The 15,412-nt window shown below is 41.0% G+C and overlaps 1 protein-coding gene across 2 annotated transcripts in view; it reads left to right on the top strand.

Moving 5' to 3' along the window:
- The window catches only part of psd2 (pleckstrin and Sec7 domain containing 2), a 39,739-nt gene extending 26,998 nt beyond the window's left edge, over nt 1-12,741 (top strand). Inside the window, exons 4-15 of one of the 2 annotated variants that reach the window (XM_085473630.1) lie at nt 369-557; nt 983-1,063; nt 1,847-1,974; nt 2,342-2,400; nt 7,135-7,224; nt 7,400-7,443; nt 7,577-7,767; nt 7,863-7,933; nt 8,367-8,524; nt 9,075-9,219; nt 9,459-9,602; nt 9,888-12,741. In XM_085473630.1, coding sequence (XP_085329756.1) covers nt 369-557; nt 983-1,063; nt 1,847-1,974; nt 2,342-2,400; nt 7,135-7,224; nt 7,400-7,443; nt 7,577-7,767; nt 7,863-7,933; nt 8,367-8,524; nt 9,075-9,219; nt 9,459-9,602; nt 9,888-10,118 — 1,531 coding nt within the window. In that variant the 3' untranslated portion in view covers nt 10,119-12,741. The remainder of the gene's footprint in view (nt 1-368; nt 558-982; nt 1,064-1,846; nt 1,975-2,341; nt 2,401-7,134; nt 7,225-7,399; nt 7,444-7,576; nt 7,768-7,862; nt 7,934-8,366; nt 8,525-9,074; nt 9,220-9,458; nt 9,603-9,887) is intronic. The other variant, XM_085473638.1, reaches the window with a different exon arrangement.
- The last annotated feature ends 2,671 nt before the right edge of the window (nt 12,742-15,412 follow it).

Here is a 15,412-nt window from a genome sequence, read left to right as displayed (position 1 = left end):
AATTATCTTAGTGGTCCACGGTCTGAGATTAGTGGGGCTTTTTAGAGGAGATTGGGGCAGGTGAAAGCAGCTTCAGCTGTATAATCAGCCATCATATCCACTGCATCAAAGTAGGACATTAAGTGACAGTGAAAGTGGGTCACTGCCATAACAAGTCATTTGAACCTCATTTGACTTGTTTTTCTGTGCATGTGAGCATATGTTTATGTAATTGAGTTTTATGCTTCACAGTTGAGCTTTTTCTGTTTAGCTGTGAGTGAGTGGGTGTCCATAATGGGCATGCGTTCCATTCATTACCCTGGGTACCTGCTTGTGTGTGCGACTGTGTGTTTGTTTTTACATGTGTGTGTGTGTGTTCTCCTCCTCAGCGATGCCAACCTCACAGACGGGCTGTCTGACTCAGATGAGTGTGATTTGGGCAGTCTGGAACACGGGAGCACGGATACTCTGGCCAATGGCTGCCGAGCTGACTGTGAGGCTGCGAAGAGGCTTGCCAAGCGCCTCTATCACCTCGAGGGCTTCAAACGCTGCGATGTGGCCAGACACCTGGGCAAGAAGTGAGCATGCATACAGACAGTTAACACAGGCACACACACTCTGGTGTGATGGTCCAATACAGGGAGGTTTGTGGGCTTGCCACAAGTGTTCCATATCCACGAGACACAAAGATGATGGATGTAAAAATCAAACAAACAAACAAACAAAACAGAAAAAAGTTTCATTAAACACTCCTCAATGTGTGTTCATATCTGAATGTGTATCCATTATCTATAAATATTTCCCAGTAGGCACACAAAAATAAGGGCGCAACAAGTCAGGTTTTAACTGTTTTGTTGGTAAATATAACTGTATTGTAATTTGAAATAAAATATAATGAAGTTCCGTTTAATCACAGGGGAGTTACACCCTTAGTCGTGGCTGTAACATAGTGTTATCAAACATTTATATAACATTTGTTGATGTGCTTTCTGTCTCCCTGCAGTAATGAGTTCAGCCAGATGGTGGCATCAGAGTACCTGAGCTTCTTTGATTTCTCTGGCTTGTCGCTGGATCGCGCCCTGAGGTAATGCCCACTCAGCACTGGCAGGTGATGAATGTGTGATGGTAGAGCTATTAGTGCATGCACCTAGGCTGTGTGTGTTCTTCACATTCCCTCTTCACAACACATTAGCTTTGTGTTAATCAAGCTGTCGTGCTCAGTACAGTTAGCTGGTGTAGCTGACAGCTGCAGAGTACATCACGGTCTTGTATCTGACATGTTGCTGTCTCAGACTGCTGCCTTCAGTGCAGGACTTTCAGTTGAGTGAACAATGCTGATGAAAAGTGACATCCTGCATTCATTTTGGTACTGTTGGGATCTTTACATATTCTGGATCTTCAAAGTACATTCAGCCAAAGTGATGAATTCTGAAAAAAAATTTTTTAGATGCATCATCTGTATCTAAATCTGAAAAAAAGATGTCAGCTACCAAGATGGCTTCCCTAGAATAATAACTTTTTTTTTTTTTTTTTTTGCCTGTCCCGTTTGGCTCTTTTGCCATCAGAATTGTTGTCTAAAGGCAAAGAAAGATGCCCAATAACTTTAAATTTAGCACAGTTAACAAAAACAGAAAATGCTCAGATCTGTGATAATAATATGCTTTTGTTGTTTAACAAAAGTGTCAGTTGACAAATCAATCAATGATTTTGACACTGATCCCCTCTGATTTATTTACAGTTTAGATGTGGAACCTGTACCATACTGCACTATGCCACAATGACCTGAGTTTTAAAAAGCAGGACTAACTGTTGAAGTTTTGGGGTTTTTTTGAGAAAAATGTTTCATAAGGTTGTTCATGTGTGGCAGGAACTTCTTAAAGGCCTTTCCACTGATGGGCGAAACCCAGGAGAGAGAGCGGGTCCTTGTCCATTTCTCCAGACGCTATTGCCACTGTAACCCCCAGACACCCACCTCTGAAGGTCAGAGCTGTGAAGGTGATGATAAAGATAATCAAGGGTAACAGTATTATAATCAGAAAGTGAAAAAAGACAAAAAAAAATGGCTGTTGTTGGTGTCCATGTAGAAAACAGTTGACTAAATGTCCATGGCCCATAGTTTTGCATTGCAGTGATGAAGCTGGTGCATTTCAATTCTTAAAATGTAACTATTGCAAATCACTTTATAGCACCAGATGATATTATTTGAGTGTGTAGATATATTTTGTGCAGCACTGCAGACGTGTGCTGAAAAACTGTATGTACATTGATTTTGTACACTATTGTTTTTATATGAGTGTGTGTGCTTGGAAAGAAGTGGTGTGACATTTAGCGGACCTCAGCCATGTGTACTGTCCCTTTACAGATGGAGCCCACACATTGACCTGCGCCCTCATGCTGCTCAACACAGATCTGCATGGACATGTATGTATTGTATTTCTCTGACATTCTGATTCCCAGAATTAACAACCTTTCATTTGTCTAAATCACTCTTCATGTGACTTCATATTGCTATAGAAAGCCCACCTGTGAGGTCTGCTATCTACCTGTTGTTTTTGCAAGCTTAGCTTTAACAAAATGTTGGTTAGTTGTTCAGTCCCATCAGAACAAGGAACGCTAACTAAAGTGTTACTGGTTTGTTGCTGCTGCCCTAGAACACTGACTACAGTGACCCTGACACTAATGAATGCATCAAAGCAGAGGTGTGGACTCGAGTCACATGACTTGGACTCGAGTCAGACTCGAGTCATTAATTTTATGACTTTAGACTTGACTTGAAAAAATGTTCTAAGACTTGTGACTTGACTTGGACTTTTATACCAATGACTTGGGACTTGAATTGGACTTGAACCGGTTTACTTGAAAAGACTTGATATTTCACCTAGAGCTGGGCGATAGAACGATAACGATATGTATCGCGATATAACTTTTACTCGATAGAGAAATTAAGCTATCGCGATAGACCTCGCCGCTCTTGTCCTCAAAGAAAAAAAAAAAAAAGGTCAGCCAATCCAAATTAAGTAGCGCAGAGCCGAACCAATCACAGCCGCAGCGTCACGTCGCGTGGCTTGTTACGTACAGCACAAGTGCCAAGCCGCACGTGTGTTTGTTTGGGAAGCAGCCAGCGGGTAATGGAGGAAATGAGTGTGCCGACTAGAAAAATCAACCGAGCGTGACCGAAGAGAAAACAGATGATGGTTCCAATGCCGGAGAGATTGTCAAACGGAAGAGCCATAGAAGTTCCGTAGTGTGAAGGTATTTCGGCTATTTCAAGTCTGACAAAAAATAGAGTAGCGTGCACTGTGAATTGTGCCGAAAGCAAGTCTGGAAATACAATAAACTGGTGCATGCGTCACACTGTGCGCCACGTTATTGTTTCGGTGAAAGGAATTTCTACAATACTGTTAATTCTACTCTCTGCAGTGTTTAAATGCTTACATATACACACAGTTACTGTCCCTCCACACATACGACTCGGTTCTGCTTCTATGCCCCAGCTTTGTTTACTTTTTCCCACCGAGGCTTCTAGACTTCTGATTGGCCAACATTTCGGCACGGTTAGGAATCTAGCGCCACCTGCTGCTTTGGCATGTTCATAGCAGCGTTTTCCTTCATTTCTGCCTTTATGTGTGGACGGGATTATTTTTTAAAACGAAAACGGAAAATCTCAGTTTTCAAAAATACCCGTGTACGTGTGGACGTAGCCTCAGTCTCTGACTGGAAGCGCTAATTCGTCATTCGGCTTTTGTCAGACTAAAGTAACTGTTAAAACTGTTTGAAAAGCTAAGCTATACAACAAGGAGAGATTGAGAATTTCCTTTTAGTTCTCAGTTTATTGGATATTGACAAAAGTTAGTCAGTTTTGTCTGTTCTTCTGTAAAACAAACTAAGATTTATTTTTAGAATTAATATTTTGTTTCTAAGTGGAATTGACAATTTAGTCTGTTTCGTTTGTTCTATTTTGAAACTTAAACGCTTTAGCGGCTGCCTTTTGTGTAGTTTGCAATATTTGCCTTTATCTATCTGAAAAAGTCTCATGTTCCTTAAGTACATCTACCCTGTTGAACTTATTATGGGAAATAAATATTTAAATAAAAACAAGCTGCTGATTATTTCACATTTTACTTGTGAGCAACGGCACATTTAAATCTTACAAATATAGTTATTTGGCTTATATCGTGATGGATATCGTTATCGCCTGAAATGAAAAAAACATATCGTGATATGAAAAAAATCTCATATCGCCCAGCTCTAATTTCACCCCAAATATAAAATTTAACACGCATATTATATAGAGATTGAAAATGTGACGTCATTCACGGGTAGAACCGCAAAGGATTCTGGGAACTCGTGGCAAGAAGTACTAGCGCACGCAGGCTTTCAATTAAAATCAGTTACACAGCGATAAAAAGAAACACAAAAATGTCAAGAAGCTGTTGTATTATTAACTGCAATAGCCGGTCGCATGACAGCCACGGGAAGCCGACGGGTAAAGAGATCGGTTGTTATCGGATTACGACGTTTAAGAGAAATTGTTCGAGCCATGTTTCCGAAGTGACAAACAGGCGACGGATGGCCTGGATTGCAGCCATTCAAAGATCAAATATAACGTCCCAGAACACTCCAGCTCACAGGTTAGTCTGCTCCAAGCATTTACACGAAGGTCAGTGTTTTTTAGTAGTTAATACGTCATTTTCATAACATAATTGGTGATATAGGTTACAAGCAAGTCTGGCGCTGAACAGAAATTGTCGCGCTATGCTCCTTTATTTATTGTGCATAAATAGTGAATTGTCCTGACACAATATTGCGTTTCGCTTCTGTTATTATGGTACATTGACAAAAACATATACTTTTATTCACAGGATAAAACAGGTTTTTTGTATCACTAATTGTCCAGTACGATTACAGCATACAATATTATTGTCACTGCTACATTTCTGTGATGCTACCAGAAATTATTTCCACTACTAATTAATTACCGTTGAGCTCAAAGGTCCTATTAATAAACGGTTAAGGAATGTGTATTTATGACGACAATTTGTGAGACTGGTAAACTTATGATACGTACGATGGTCTTTCGTTCTACACGGTGCATTTCAAGGTCCTGCACCCATCTGTCGGTAAACTGTACCTGGGCTTGTTGCAGTGACCGGAAGTTACTAAACTTCATGAGTGTGTGCACTCACTCCAAGAACCGTATGATTATAAATATGCATATAAATATGCTAAGATGAGATAGCTGACTTCATCTAACTAGCAAATGTTGTCCAGGCTACGTTGGTGATGCAGTTTTTTTTTAATGTGTATGATATTTTTGTCATGCGATTTTAAAGCCGGTCCTACAACCGCATCCAAGAATAACATGCAGCTTATCTCAGAACTGTCGGTGAAAATTATTCTTGGAGCTAGGTTTAATTGAGCTGCATTCTAAAGAGGTGCAATTTCACAATTTGTGTATATTTTCTAAGTTCACTATTTTGTCATGTGTTGAGAAAAACACAGATTTTAAAATTACATGGTCTAATATTTACATTTAGCATAACTGCAACATGCTTTTTTTCGTTTTTTTAATGACTCGAAAGGACTTGAAATTCAAAATTTCAGACTTGTGACTTGACTCGGACTTTTACACCAGTGACTTGAGACTCGACTCTGACTTGCCTGACATTACTTGAGACTTGACTTGAGACTTGAGGATAAAGACTTGAGACTTACTTGAGACTTGCAAAACAATGACTTGGTCCCACCTCTGCATCAAAGTTAGATAAACTAGCTGACGTTCGCTAAATAGCTTTCACATTTGCTTTGACAGTGAAAGATTTCTTGTCCTTCACCTCCCAAAGGCAGTATTATCGACCCATCCAGATCAAAGCTATATGTAATTATCAGTGAAAGGTGATTTTCAGGAAGATACAAACATAGCCAAAGTGGACCTCCGGCAGGGACTTTTTTTAAAATGAGTCTGGAGTCCCCAAAACATGTAGGTTGTTGACATTCAGGTCTTGCCTCACAGGACTGAAAACTGAATTAGACAACAGAGTGTAAATACAGGCCTTTGTCAGCAATGCCATGTCTTTATCTATGTCCTCTTTTAGGTATAGTTCTTCTTCTTTCCCTTCTCTTTCTGTGCTTTTGTCCCAGCTTCTCTCTCCCCTCCCCGGCCTAGTTTCTGACCTGTTTCTGTCTCTCCTCTCCTCCTGTAGTCTCGTCTGTTCCCTTCTAAAAACAGGGACACTGTGGTCTGCATAACATGATCCATCATAGGCTTTTTGCTTTGCTTTTCTTCACCCTCCTGCTAATAGTAGTTTTACTTAATAGGCCTTCTCTAATTAAAATCCTCTCTTTTCTCAATCTCTTTCCCTCCTTTTCAAATCCATCCTCTGCTAACCATATCTGGTCCCCTGGTCTCTCTCTGCCCCTGCAGGTGGTAAGTATACGTACAGTACTAACACTCATCTCGTTCACAAATGCTCCTCCTTTTGTCAGCTGACAATAGAATTGAAGTCATATTTTTAAAATGTAGGTTTTTAAATACTTTCGTTCAGTGAGACAAAAGTATTTAAATACCTAAGTTTGGTTGGTATTTATGCTGCTTAAATGAAAACTGATCATTCAGTGAAGTTGTAAGAGTATTATCTTCTTGTGACCATTAGTGGATCATACCAGTAAAGAGAGAATAAAACATTTTCCACTGCCTGTCAGATCACATCCTGAATAATTTCTGTTTTCGCTGGAAAAGGGAACTGGGCTGTCTTGCCTGCTATGTAGCCTCCCTGGAGGAATGTGTGAATCACATCAGTTTCAGATCAGTTTTATTTCCACTTCTGTGTCTATTCAGGTTAGAAACATCTCCCTTCTAATCATGAGGCATCGTGATTAGAGGTCAAAACGCTGGTAAAAGGTGTGCTTGATATGTTCTAATATAGGCACTACCACTGCGGTAGTACCTCAGCTGTATAACACTGCCACCCAGTGGACAGAATCTAATCTGCATCGACATTGGAGTCGATAAAACTCGGTGTAAAGCACCAGTTTCTTTAAAATAATAATAATATATTTTAAAAAAATCTTTTCATACACATGCCCCCCCCAAAAATCATTAAATTGTTGTTTGTTCATTTCTCTCTGTCTCTTGGTGTGTTCTCCTCTCCTCAGAACATTGGGAAGAAGATGTCCTGTCAGCAGTTTATCAGTAATCTAGAAGGTCTCAACAACAGCAAAGACTTTCCCAAAGATTTATTAAAGGTACAGATCTCGTCCTGAAGTAGCACAGCAACAGGAGACTGAGTCAGCTTGATTGTTATTTATTCATTTATTCTCAGCCACAGACTAAAGTTTGTGTTGTCATTCCAACCCAGTAGTCAATTTTTTTTTTTTTAAAGAAAATGTTCACAAGTCCCCTCTTTTGTTGCCTGCACAGGTTTTGTATAACTCGATCAAGAACGAGAAGCTTGAGTGGGCAGTGTGAGTATGTGTTCTGTGCCCATCAAAAGGATAAGTATTTGTAGTATGCAAGTTTTTTGAAGTAAGTGCACTTGAATACATTTCAATGTGTGTGTGTGTGTGTGTGTGTGTGTGTGTGTGTGTGTGTGTGCAGTGAGGAGGAGGAGCTGAGGAAGAGTCTGTCAGAACTGGTGGAGGAGCAATGTGAGGGCGGGAGTAAACGTGTTGCTAGGGTAACGGACGGCAGTAACCCTTTCATTGCCATTCCCATTCTCCTAAATGCCGTCACCTACAAGCATGGCGTGCTGACCCGGAAAAGCCACGCCGACATGGATGGCAAACGCAGTGAGTACACACATTTTTGACTCAAGTTAGCAAATCCTTTATGATAAAGAAAAATAGTAATAAAGCAAGAGCTTTCTTTGTGTTTTTTCTCCTAGCTCCAAGGGGTCGCCGAGGATGGAAGAAGTTCTATGCAGTTCTGAAAGGGATGATCTTATATCTCCAGAAGGTACCGCATCTCGTCCTCTGCTCTGTTACCATAGAAACACACTGCTGTCACTGCAGTGGTGGATGCTGTGAGCTTCTGTGCTCTGTGTGTGTGTGTGTGTGTGTGTGTGTGTGTGTGTGTGTGTGTGTGTGTGTGGGTGTGTGTGTGTGTGTGTGTGTGTGTGCCAGAAAGGGAGGGTGATAGAAAAGGCAATTACAGAGGAAATGAGGCTGGTCTGTGTAAGTGTGTGTTTGTCTCCCCCTGCTGGCAGGAAGACTTTACTAACAGCCCATAAGGTTAAATAAATTAGCTTCTATTTCTTGTCATCGGGGTAATGTTTTTAATTTCAGGTGATAGTATGAAGGTGATGTTACTCTGGTGTCAACCTGAATGTAGTGATCTGGACACTATCGATACGTGCAACAGTTTCCTTTTATTCTTGTTACTTACCCAGGATGAGTACAAGCCAGATACCGACATTTCAGAGGTAGACCTGAAGAACGCAGTGCGAATCCACCACGCTTTAGCTACTCGTGCCACCGACTACAGCAAGAGAGCCTACGTACTGAAGCTCAAAACCTCAGACTGGAGAGTCTTTCTGCTGCAGGCACCGTAAGTTATCTGTCCTTAAACAGTAAAATTTTAGGTTTCGAAATTTTACAACTTTTTTTTTCAAGTTTTAATTTTGCATTATTTTTGATGAAACCATGTTACTTCGGTTTGAGAATGAATGTTTTAAGAGGATACGCAGGTGTAGAGGAGAAGGGTGTGTGGTGCATAATGATCTATGAATAATCTGTAAATAGCCCTGCTCTTAAGAAGAATTTCTGTGGTGGTTTAAGGTGCTAAAAAAGGAGTACCTACTAATAATCCGATAATGGAAGGCACTATCTCTCATTTGATATTCAGCATGCCTCAAAACACTGATTACACTATTATTGTGTCGAATGACTTCAGAACTGTTTCTGTGTTGGATTTGTCATTTAGATTTGAAATCTTAAAAGCTTTCAATTGAAAATGTAGGTGTGTAGTATAACTAGTTGGATGTTTGATATGATTTTAATTGCTCGGTTGCTGTCATCATTTTCCTGCTAAAATGAAACATACCACCATTAAAACTTGAATGAATTGGTTCTCTGTCTTTGTTTCTGTCTCTCTCCAGGAGTGAGGAGGAGATGATGTCTTGGATCTTCCGGATTAACCTGGTGGCGGCGCTGTTTTCTGCCCCAGCCTTCCCTGCTGCTATCGGCTCCATGAAGAAATTCTGTCGGCCCATCCTGCCGTCCTCATCCACCCGACTGAACCAGGTCCGCACTCAAGCACATGCACAGATGGTGGCACGCATTAGAAACACGAACTTCCTTCTCTTGCATCCCACAAGAAACATTATACACCAATGTCAGCATTCAGCATCCAGTACTAATTGCATATACCACACAGTCTATTTCAGCAGCATGCACAGTTTACATATGCTATTTGTATCTGCTTACATCTGATTGGCTGTTTTGGGGTCCTCTGGCATCTGTTTGCGCTGTGATTGGTGCAGGAGGACCAGCTGCTGAGTCACGAGAACAAGCTGAAGCAGATGAGCCTGGAGCTGGAAGAACACCGGAAAAATCTGCCCTCAGCTGACCCAAAAAGCAGAGAGTGGGAGGAGTACCGGCTCAAAGAGCACTACCTCGCATACGAGGTAAATTCTTTGTGTTGCTTTTTGTTAATTTCTCTGCTTTTAATTTTCTTTTTTTAACTGATAAATAGCTAATAGACCACGAATTATGACAGAGGAACATGTCTGCTGTATTATTTTTAGAGTCAAGGGTCACTTTATTTACCCTTGGTATTAAAAGCTAGGGTAGACAACCTGTTTTTTGGCAAATTGTGTTATTGGTCTCTTCTGTTTGACTCTTGATTAATTGTCCTTTGGTCTTTTTGTCTTCAAAAACACATCTCTCCTTCCACGCCCCTCTCTGAGCAGAAGACTCGGTATGAGACATACATCAGCCTCCTGCAGGCTAAAATACGCACAGAGACGGATGACCTTGAGAAGATTGAGGCCAGCGTGATGGGCGGCCTGATCATGGAGGGCGGTCTGGCCGGCCGAGAGTGCCACCTCCGCAAGACGCAGTCCTCGCCGTCCATCAGTCAGGCGCACGGTGGCCTGAACGGGAGGGCAACTGGATGCGACATCCCAGGAAAGAGGAGCTGAGGAAAGAAGACCAAATGCCACAGCCCTCAAAGCAGCATCTCTTCAAGCCAAACTAGTTAAATCCTACAAGTCCTTCTCGGATTTGCTGTTAGCATTTTATTTATTGTGCTCCATTCTTTAGTAAGCCATCACTATCCTTCCCAGAATTTATCAACCGTGATGATAAGTTCCTGTAATGAGCAATAGATAAGAAGAGCGTGCGCTTGATACCCCACCACAAGCGACCCTGCCAAACCTCAGTTCTTTTAACTTTTGTTATTGCACATTACAGCGATCATAACTGTGATCACTATTTATAGCAGCATCGTCAGTATTAATTTTTGAACTCAGAGTGAAGAGTTGTCTTTAGTTGAAATGTGTTTTTTAGTTGTGAGCTGCAGTAGTTTATAACCTGTCGATATAAGACTGCACAGACACAGACTGGTTTCCTTTGCCTTGCTCCGCAGCTTGGGAGTCAAGCAGTGATTGAGATGGACATAGTACAGATGGTACTACTGTAGCATTTTGGCTTTACTTCAACTTGCGTTTACACACTCGGCCACTCACAAGACTGTGTGCTTTATGGACCTACAATATTGTTGGAGAATGGTGTCTGAAGATGCAACATATCTGTCCCGGAGATATAGGAACTCGGAGAAGAACTCAGGAGGATCAGATTCCTGTATAGCATATTTATTTATTTATTTAACCTTTATTCACCCCAGCAAGGGTTCCCCTCTCAACATTCACACATTTACATGCATTCACATGAGAGCAGGAGCTGCCAAGAGGAACCATAGTTTAAACTGTTCACTGAGCTGCTCCACCGGAGGAACTGGAGGTTGAGTGCCTTACTCAAGGGCACCTCGGCACTAGCTGTTGAGGGATTTAAAGAATACTGTTACTTGTCAGAGATCAAACATGTGTTCCTGTGATTTTTGAGCTGCCGCTTCCCCCCTCTAATACTAACCTGTGTTTAACTGTATGTTTCTGGAGAGGGCAAAAGCACTGTGCCATGTTATCCACTTACTGCTCTTTCTGTACCATGACTGAGTAAACTGAGCTGCCAGAACTCATATGTAACAATATATGGTTGGGCGTGAGGTTTCTGAAGACTGAAGGGCTGAACAGGAAAGTGTGGGTGGGCTGGTGTGTGCACATGCATGTGTGTGTACGCGTGTGCATTGGCGTGCTTTTGAAAGTGGCTCCAGTTAAGAATTTGAACTTGTAGGCGACAGGAAGAAGTAAATATAGCAGGGTCATGTTATTTGTATAAAGATTTTGTTGAGCACATTGAGAGAAAACAAGCCGACGGCCTTATGCTGAATAGCACTGCCGGCACAGTCAGGCCTGGATCTCTCAAAAGCATCTTCAGGACAAAGCCAGCCACGTGATAAAACGTGTTTTTAAGTCTGACTGATCTCTGCTCTGATTTATAACATGCTACATGGACCTATCGCAGCGTCGTTTGCCCTGTTATAATTTTGGGAATTTGACTTTCTGTTGCATAGCTTCTTATTAGATGAAGATGTTTTTAGGAAAGCAGGCCCTGACCGATTTCAGATGGAGGCTGGCTGACAGCAGAGCATAGCAGCAGGACTGCTCTAGCGTAGTGGGCTAAAGTCAGGTAGGCTGACAGCATGCTGGATAGGAGAGGGGAACGGCGGCAAAACAACTCCACCAGCAAAGTAGCCATCAAAACACCCTCCACATGGGTGAGAAGGAGCTGATGGAGGAGAGACTTGTTTTCTTAGAAGAGACTGGTTTGGTTTACTTAGTACGACCGTCTCTGCCAGCCAAGAACAGGCAAAATGGACATCCAGCACACATTACTCCAAATTGAGGAAAACAACATAATGAGGCCGATTCTTCTGGAAGGAGGACTTGTGTAAGGTTGTGGGAAAAGGACATATGGTGGTATCGCTCTCTGTGAGCACCTCGATTGATCCTATATCCCCCAAACACACACACACACATACACACGTTCTCTTTCTGTGTGATTTGTTATGTAATGACACAACTGTAGATCAGTGAGTTCAGCGCCCCCCTCACACAAACACAGTGTGACTCAGAAGCATGTAGACATAACCAGGGTTGCGGATATTGATGGGAGGAACAATTATATCTTTGGCTCCGGACACATTGCTTCTGTTGCTACGTACATTGTATTAACAGTGACTGATGGGATCTGAGATCCTTTTGGGACTTTGCTGGAAATCTGGAATCACAGCTGGAATCCTGGAACCTGATTCTTGTACAGACCAAAACGCTGAAACAGGAGCGGAGCTTTCAGAGAGGAAGTACTTTTTCTAAAGCTGTATTGTTAGGATAAATACCTGCTTTCTTACACGGAGACTTCCCCTTATAGTCACTTTGGCTGTTGTGCTAACCATTGTTTCCCAATGTTCTAGGTTAGGCCTGTGCTGTAATATAGGGTTGTGGAAAAAAAATAGTTGATTGTTATGTTTTATTTAAGTTAAAAAAAAAAAAAGACAACTTCGGCACTTTGATGTCAGGATTGGATTTTTCTTTTTGTTTGTTTTGTTTGTATATCTGAACTTTTCTGACAGGATGCTCATACTATGTAAAGGACATATTTACTGAATATTTAGTCTGTGCTTCATAAAGTAAGCTTTTATACAGATTGATTGTGGTTGTAATTTATAAAACTGTCAAGACTAAAACAATGAAAAGCTAAAAAAAAAAAATCCGTGCCAGTTTTTTAATTTGTGTTTTAATTTTTAATTTGTGTTTGTGTTTTTTAATTTCTTTGACATTCTGCAGACATGACTATTACTATGTAATGCTTTTAAACATCTCCTGTTTACAACTACGCCCACTTTCCTCCACAGGTCAGTGCACTTGTTTGAAAGTTGCTGCTAAAATGTGTTGCCTTGCAGTTAAACTGTCAGTTGTTAAGTTGCACATTTACCCATTGTGGAGCACATTTATCGTAAACCCTCATTGGCCACTTTATTAGGTTCGACCCTCCCTTTTATTTTCCTTCAAAACACAAAGGTGCTGGAGACACTCCTCAAAGATTTTGGCACCTAATAAAGTTGCTTCAGATTTTTTAGCTATTTATCCATGACGTGAATCTCCTACATCCCACATCTCAGTACAGTAAACTCATTGTCATGTTCAAGAAACCTCTTTGAGATGATTTAAGCTTTGTGACATGAAGCTTTATCAGAGTGTGATCATAAAGGGAAGGACATGGTCACTAGCAATACTCAAGTAGGCTGTGGTGTTTAAAGCATGCTCAGTTGGTACTAAAGAGTATGATGATGAAATATTTGCAACACCAAGGGAGAATCGGTCCATCCTTTAATGTTGGTTGTGCCAAATTCTAATCCTACCATCCAAATATTCAAGGAGAAATCAACACTCCTCCTCCTGTAGTCCTGAGTTTTCTTTGCATTGTAACTTCAGTTTCAAGGCTTGGTTGTAATGAGTGGTCATTTGAGTTACTATTGCCTCCCTGTCAGCTTGATGCAGTCTGCCCATTCTCTTTCTGACCTCTGGCATCAACAATCATTTTCACCCAGAGAACCGAACTACCGCTCACTCTATACACTATAGATGGATTTGGAGCAGATCAGCAGTTTTTCTAAAATACTAGGACCAACCTGTTTGGTACCAACAACTATGCCATGTTCTAAAGCTCTGTTTGAATTTCAGCAGGCTATCATAATCATGCCTGCATCCCTAATTGCATTATGTTGCTGCCATGTACTCAAGAGGTTGAACATGTGTACCTAATGAAGTGGCCAGTGAATGTATATGTTTATGTTACATACACATATTCAAAAATGAAGTTTCTGTAAAAGTTTAGCTATAGGTTGCTTAATGACAGAGACCGCAGACACACCTAGCATGTGTCTGTGGTCATGGCAATGTGTTTGTGGAACAAACAACCTATTTCGTGTGTGACGTGTTTAGTACACAACCATAAAGCCTCACAGCTGAGACTGTAGGTAAGAGCTAAGCGTGATTTTTTTTTTTAAAGTTTAGTTGAAAGAACATGATAAATATTTAATTACACATTTAGCGCAGCATAACTATGCCACTATAATAATTTAATATGCTTAGTTTAAGACTATAAGGAACGAATATCCTGTAGCTGCCCACATATTAGTCACAATAACGTTATGTTTTTTTTTTTAAATGTCCACTCGACTATTTCCACTTAGTTGTCATTTGCCCCATGTATATAAAGGTGATTCAGTAACAGGGTTAATTTGATACCTAACGATATAAAGAATTAGCCGATGTGAAAAAATAAACAGGTATGGTAGACCGTGTGCTGTGCCACGCGCTGCCTGTTACAGAGAGTGTTGCATTATCAATTGCAGCTGTAATGTTGCTGAATTTCCGGGTAGCTGTGTCTGCTTAAGGCTGGGATTATACCCGCACGCAGGCACGAACATTTAGACTCTGTGGGTGAGTAGTCCTGCACGTTTTACTGTTGCCAAGTCCGCTTGAAGGACGCATGCGTAGCGGGTGCATCGTTGCGTGCCATCTGCCTGGCTAGCGGTCACACGGACGTCCGCGATGGGGAAACTGTAACACTGTCCTACAGTAAGTGTTTCAAACCGAAAGGTGTCCGCTGAACCATTTCTGTCATACAAGCGTTTGGAAATGCACATGGTTGTGAGTATTGAGACCTCCAGATCATTAAAGTTTTTTTTAAAAAAACAAACAAGAAGTTGTGACATAAAAAAGACAACAAATTTGGCGCCATTGAAAGTCACGCTAAAGCATAAAAAAGACCTGCTAGAATTTATGAATAAATGAACTGCAAATATGAGCTTTATTATATAGCTTTAAAGTAAAAATGTTTTAAGGTTGATAAACACAGAGGTAAGGAGCAAGTGAGGAGTCAGTCAATTTACCTGTCAATCCCAGTGATTTGGCCAGTCAGGGGTGGGGTTAGACATTTTGAACCTATCACAGCCAAAGAATCACAGGAGTCACTAACACAGCTAGCAATGTTTGATTTTACTGCCCCACAAAAATAAAAGCATGATCATTTCCTTAATACCACCTGTGCTTAAAAAAGAAATTAAGGAAGTAAAAGTAAAAAAAGAAATGTTTTTATTGTTTTATCTATTCTGCACAGGACTCCCACAGCATCAGCTGGTCTCATAATCAGTGCAGCGTAACCAGAGATCTTTTTTCCCCCTCTGCATTCTTGTTCAGTGACATATACTGGAGCCTACATCACACACACTGCAACTCAACCCTGCAAACCCTGAGGGACGTCTTAATGCTAGTAGAAGCTAGCTATTGTCGGCAGCTATGTTTTGTGTAAC

Source organism: Copadichromis virginalis, linkage group LG2 (genome assembly GCF_057382275.1).
Source record: "Copadichromis virginalis isolate Kocher_CV1m ecotype Utaka linkage group LG2, C_Virginalis_male_GT1.1, whole genome shotgun sequence".
NCBI classification, from domain to species: Eukaryota; Metazoa; Chordata; class Actinopteri; order Cichliformes; family Cichlidae; genus Copadichromis; species Copadichromis virginalis.
The sequence above is the reverse complement of the archived record's forward strand: the minus strand, read 5'-3'. Positions and strand labels throughout refer to the sequence as shown.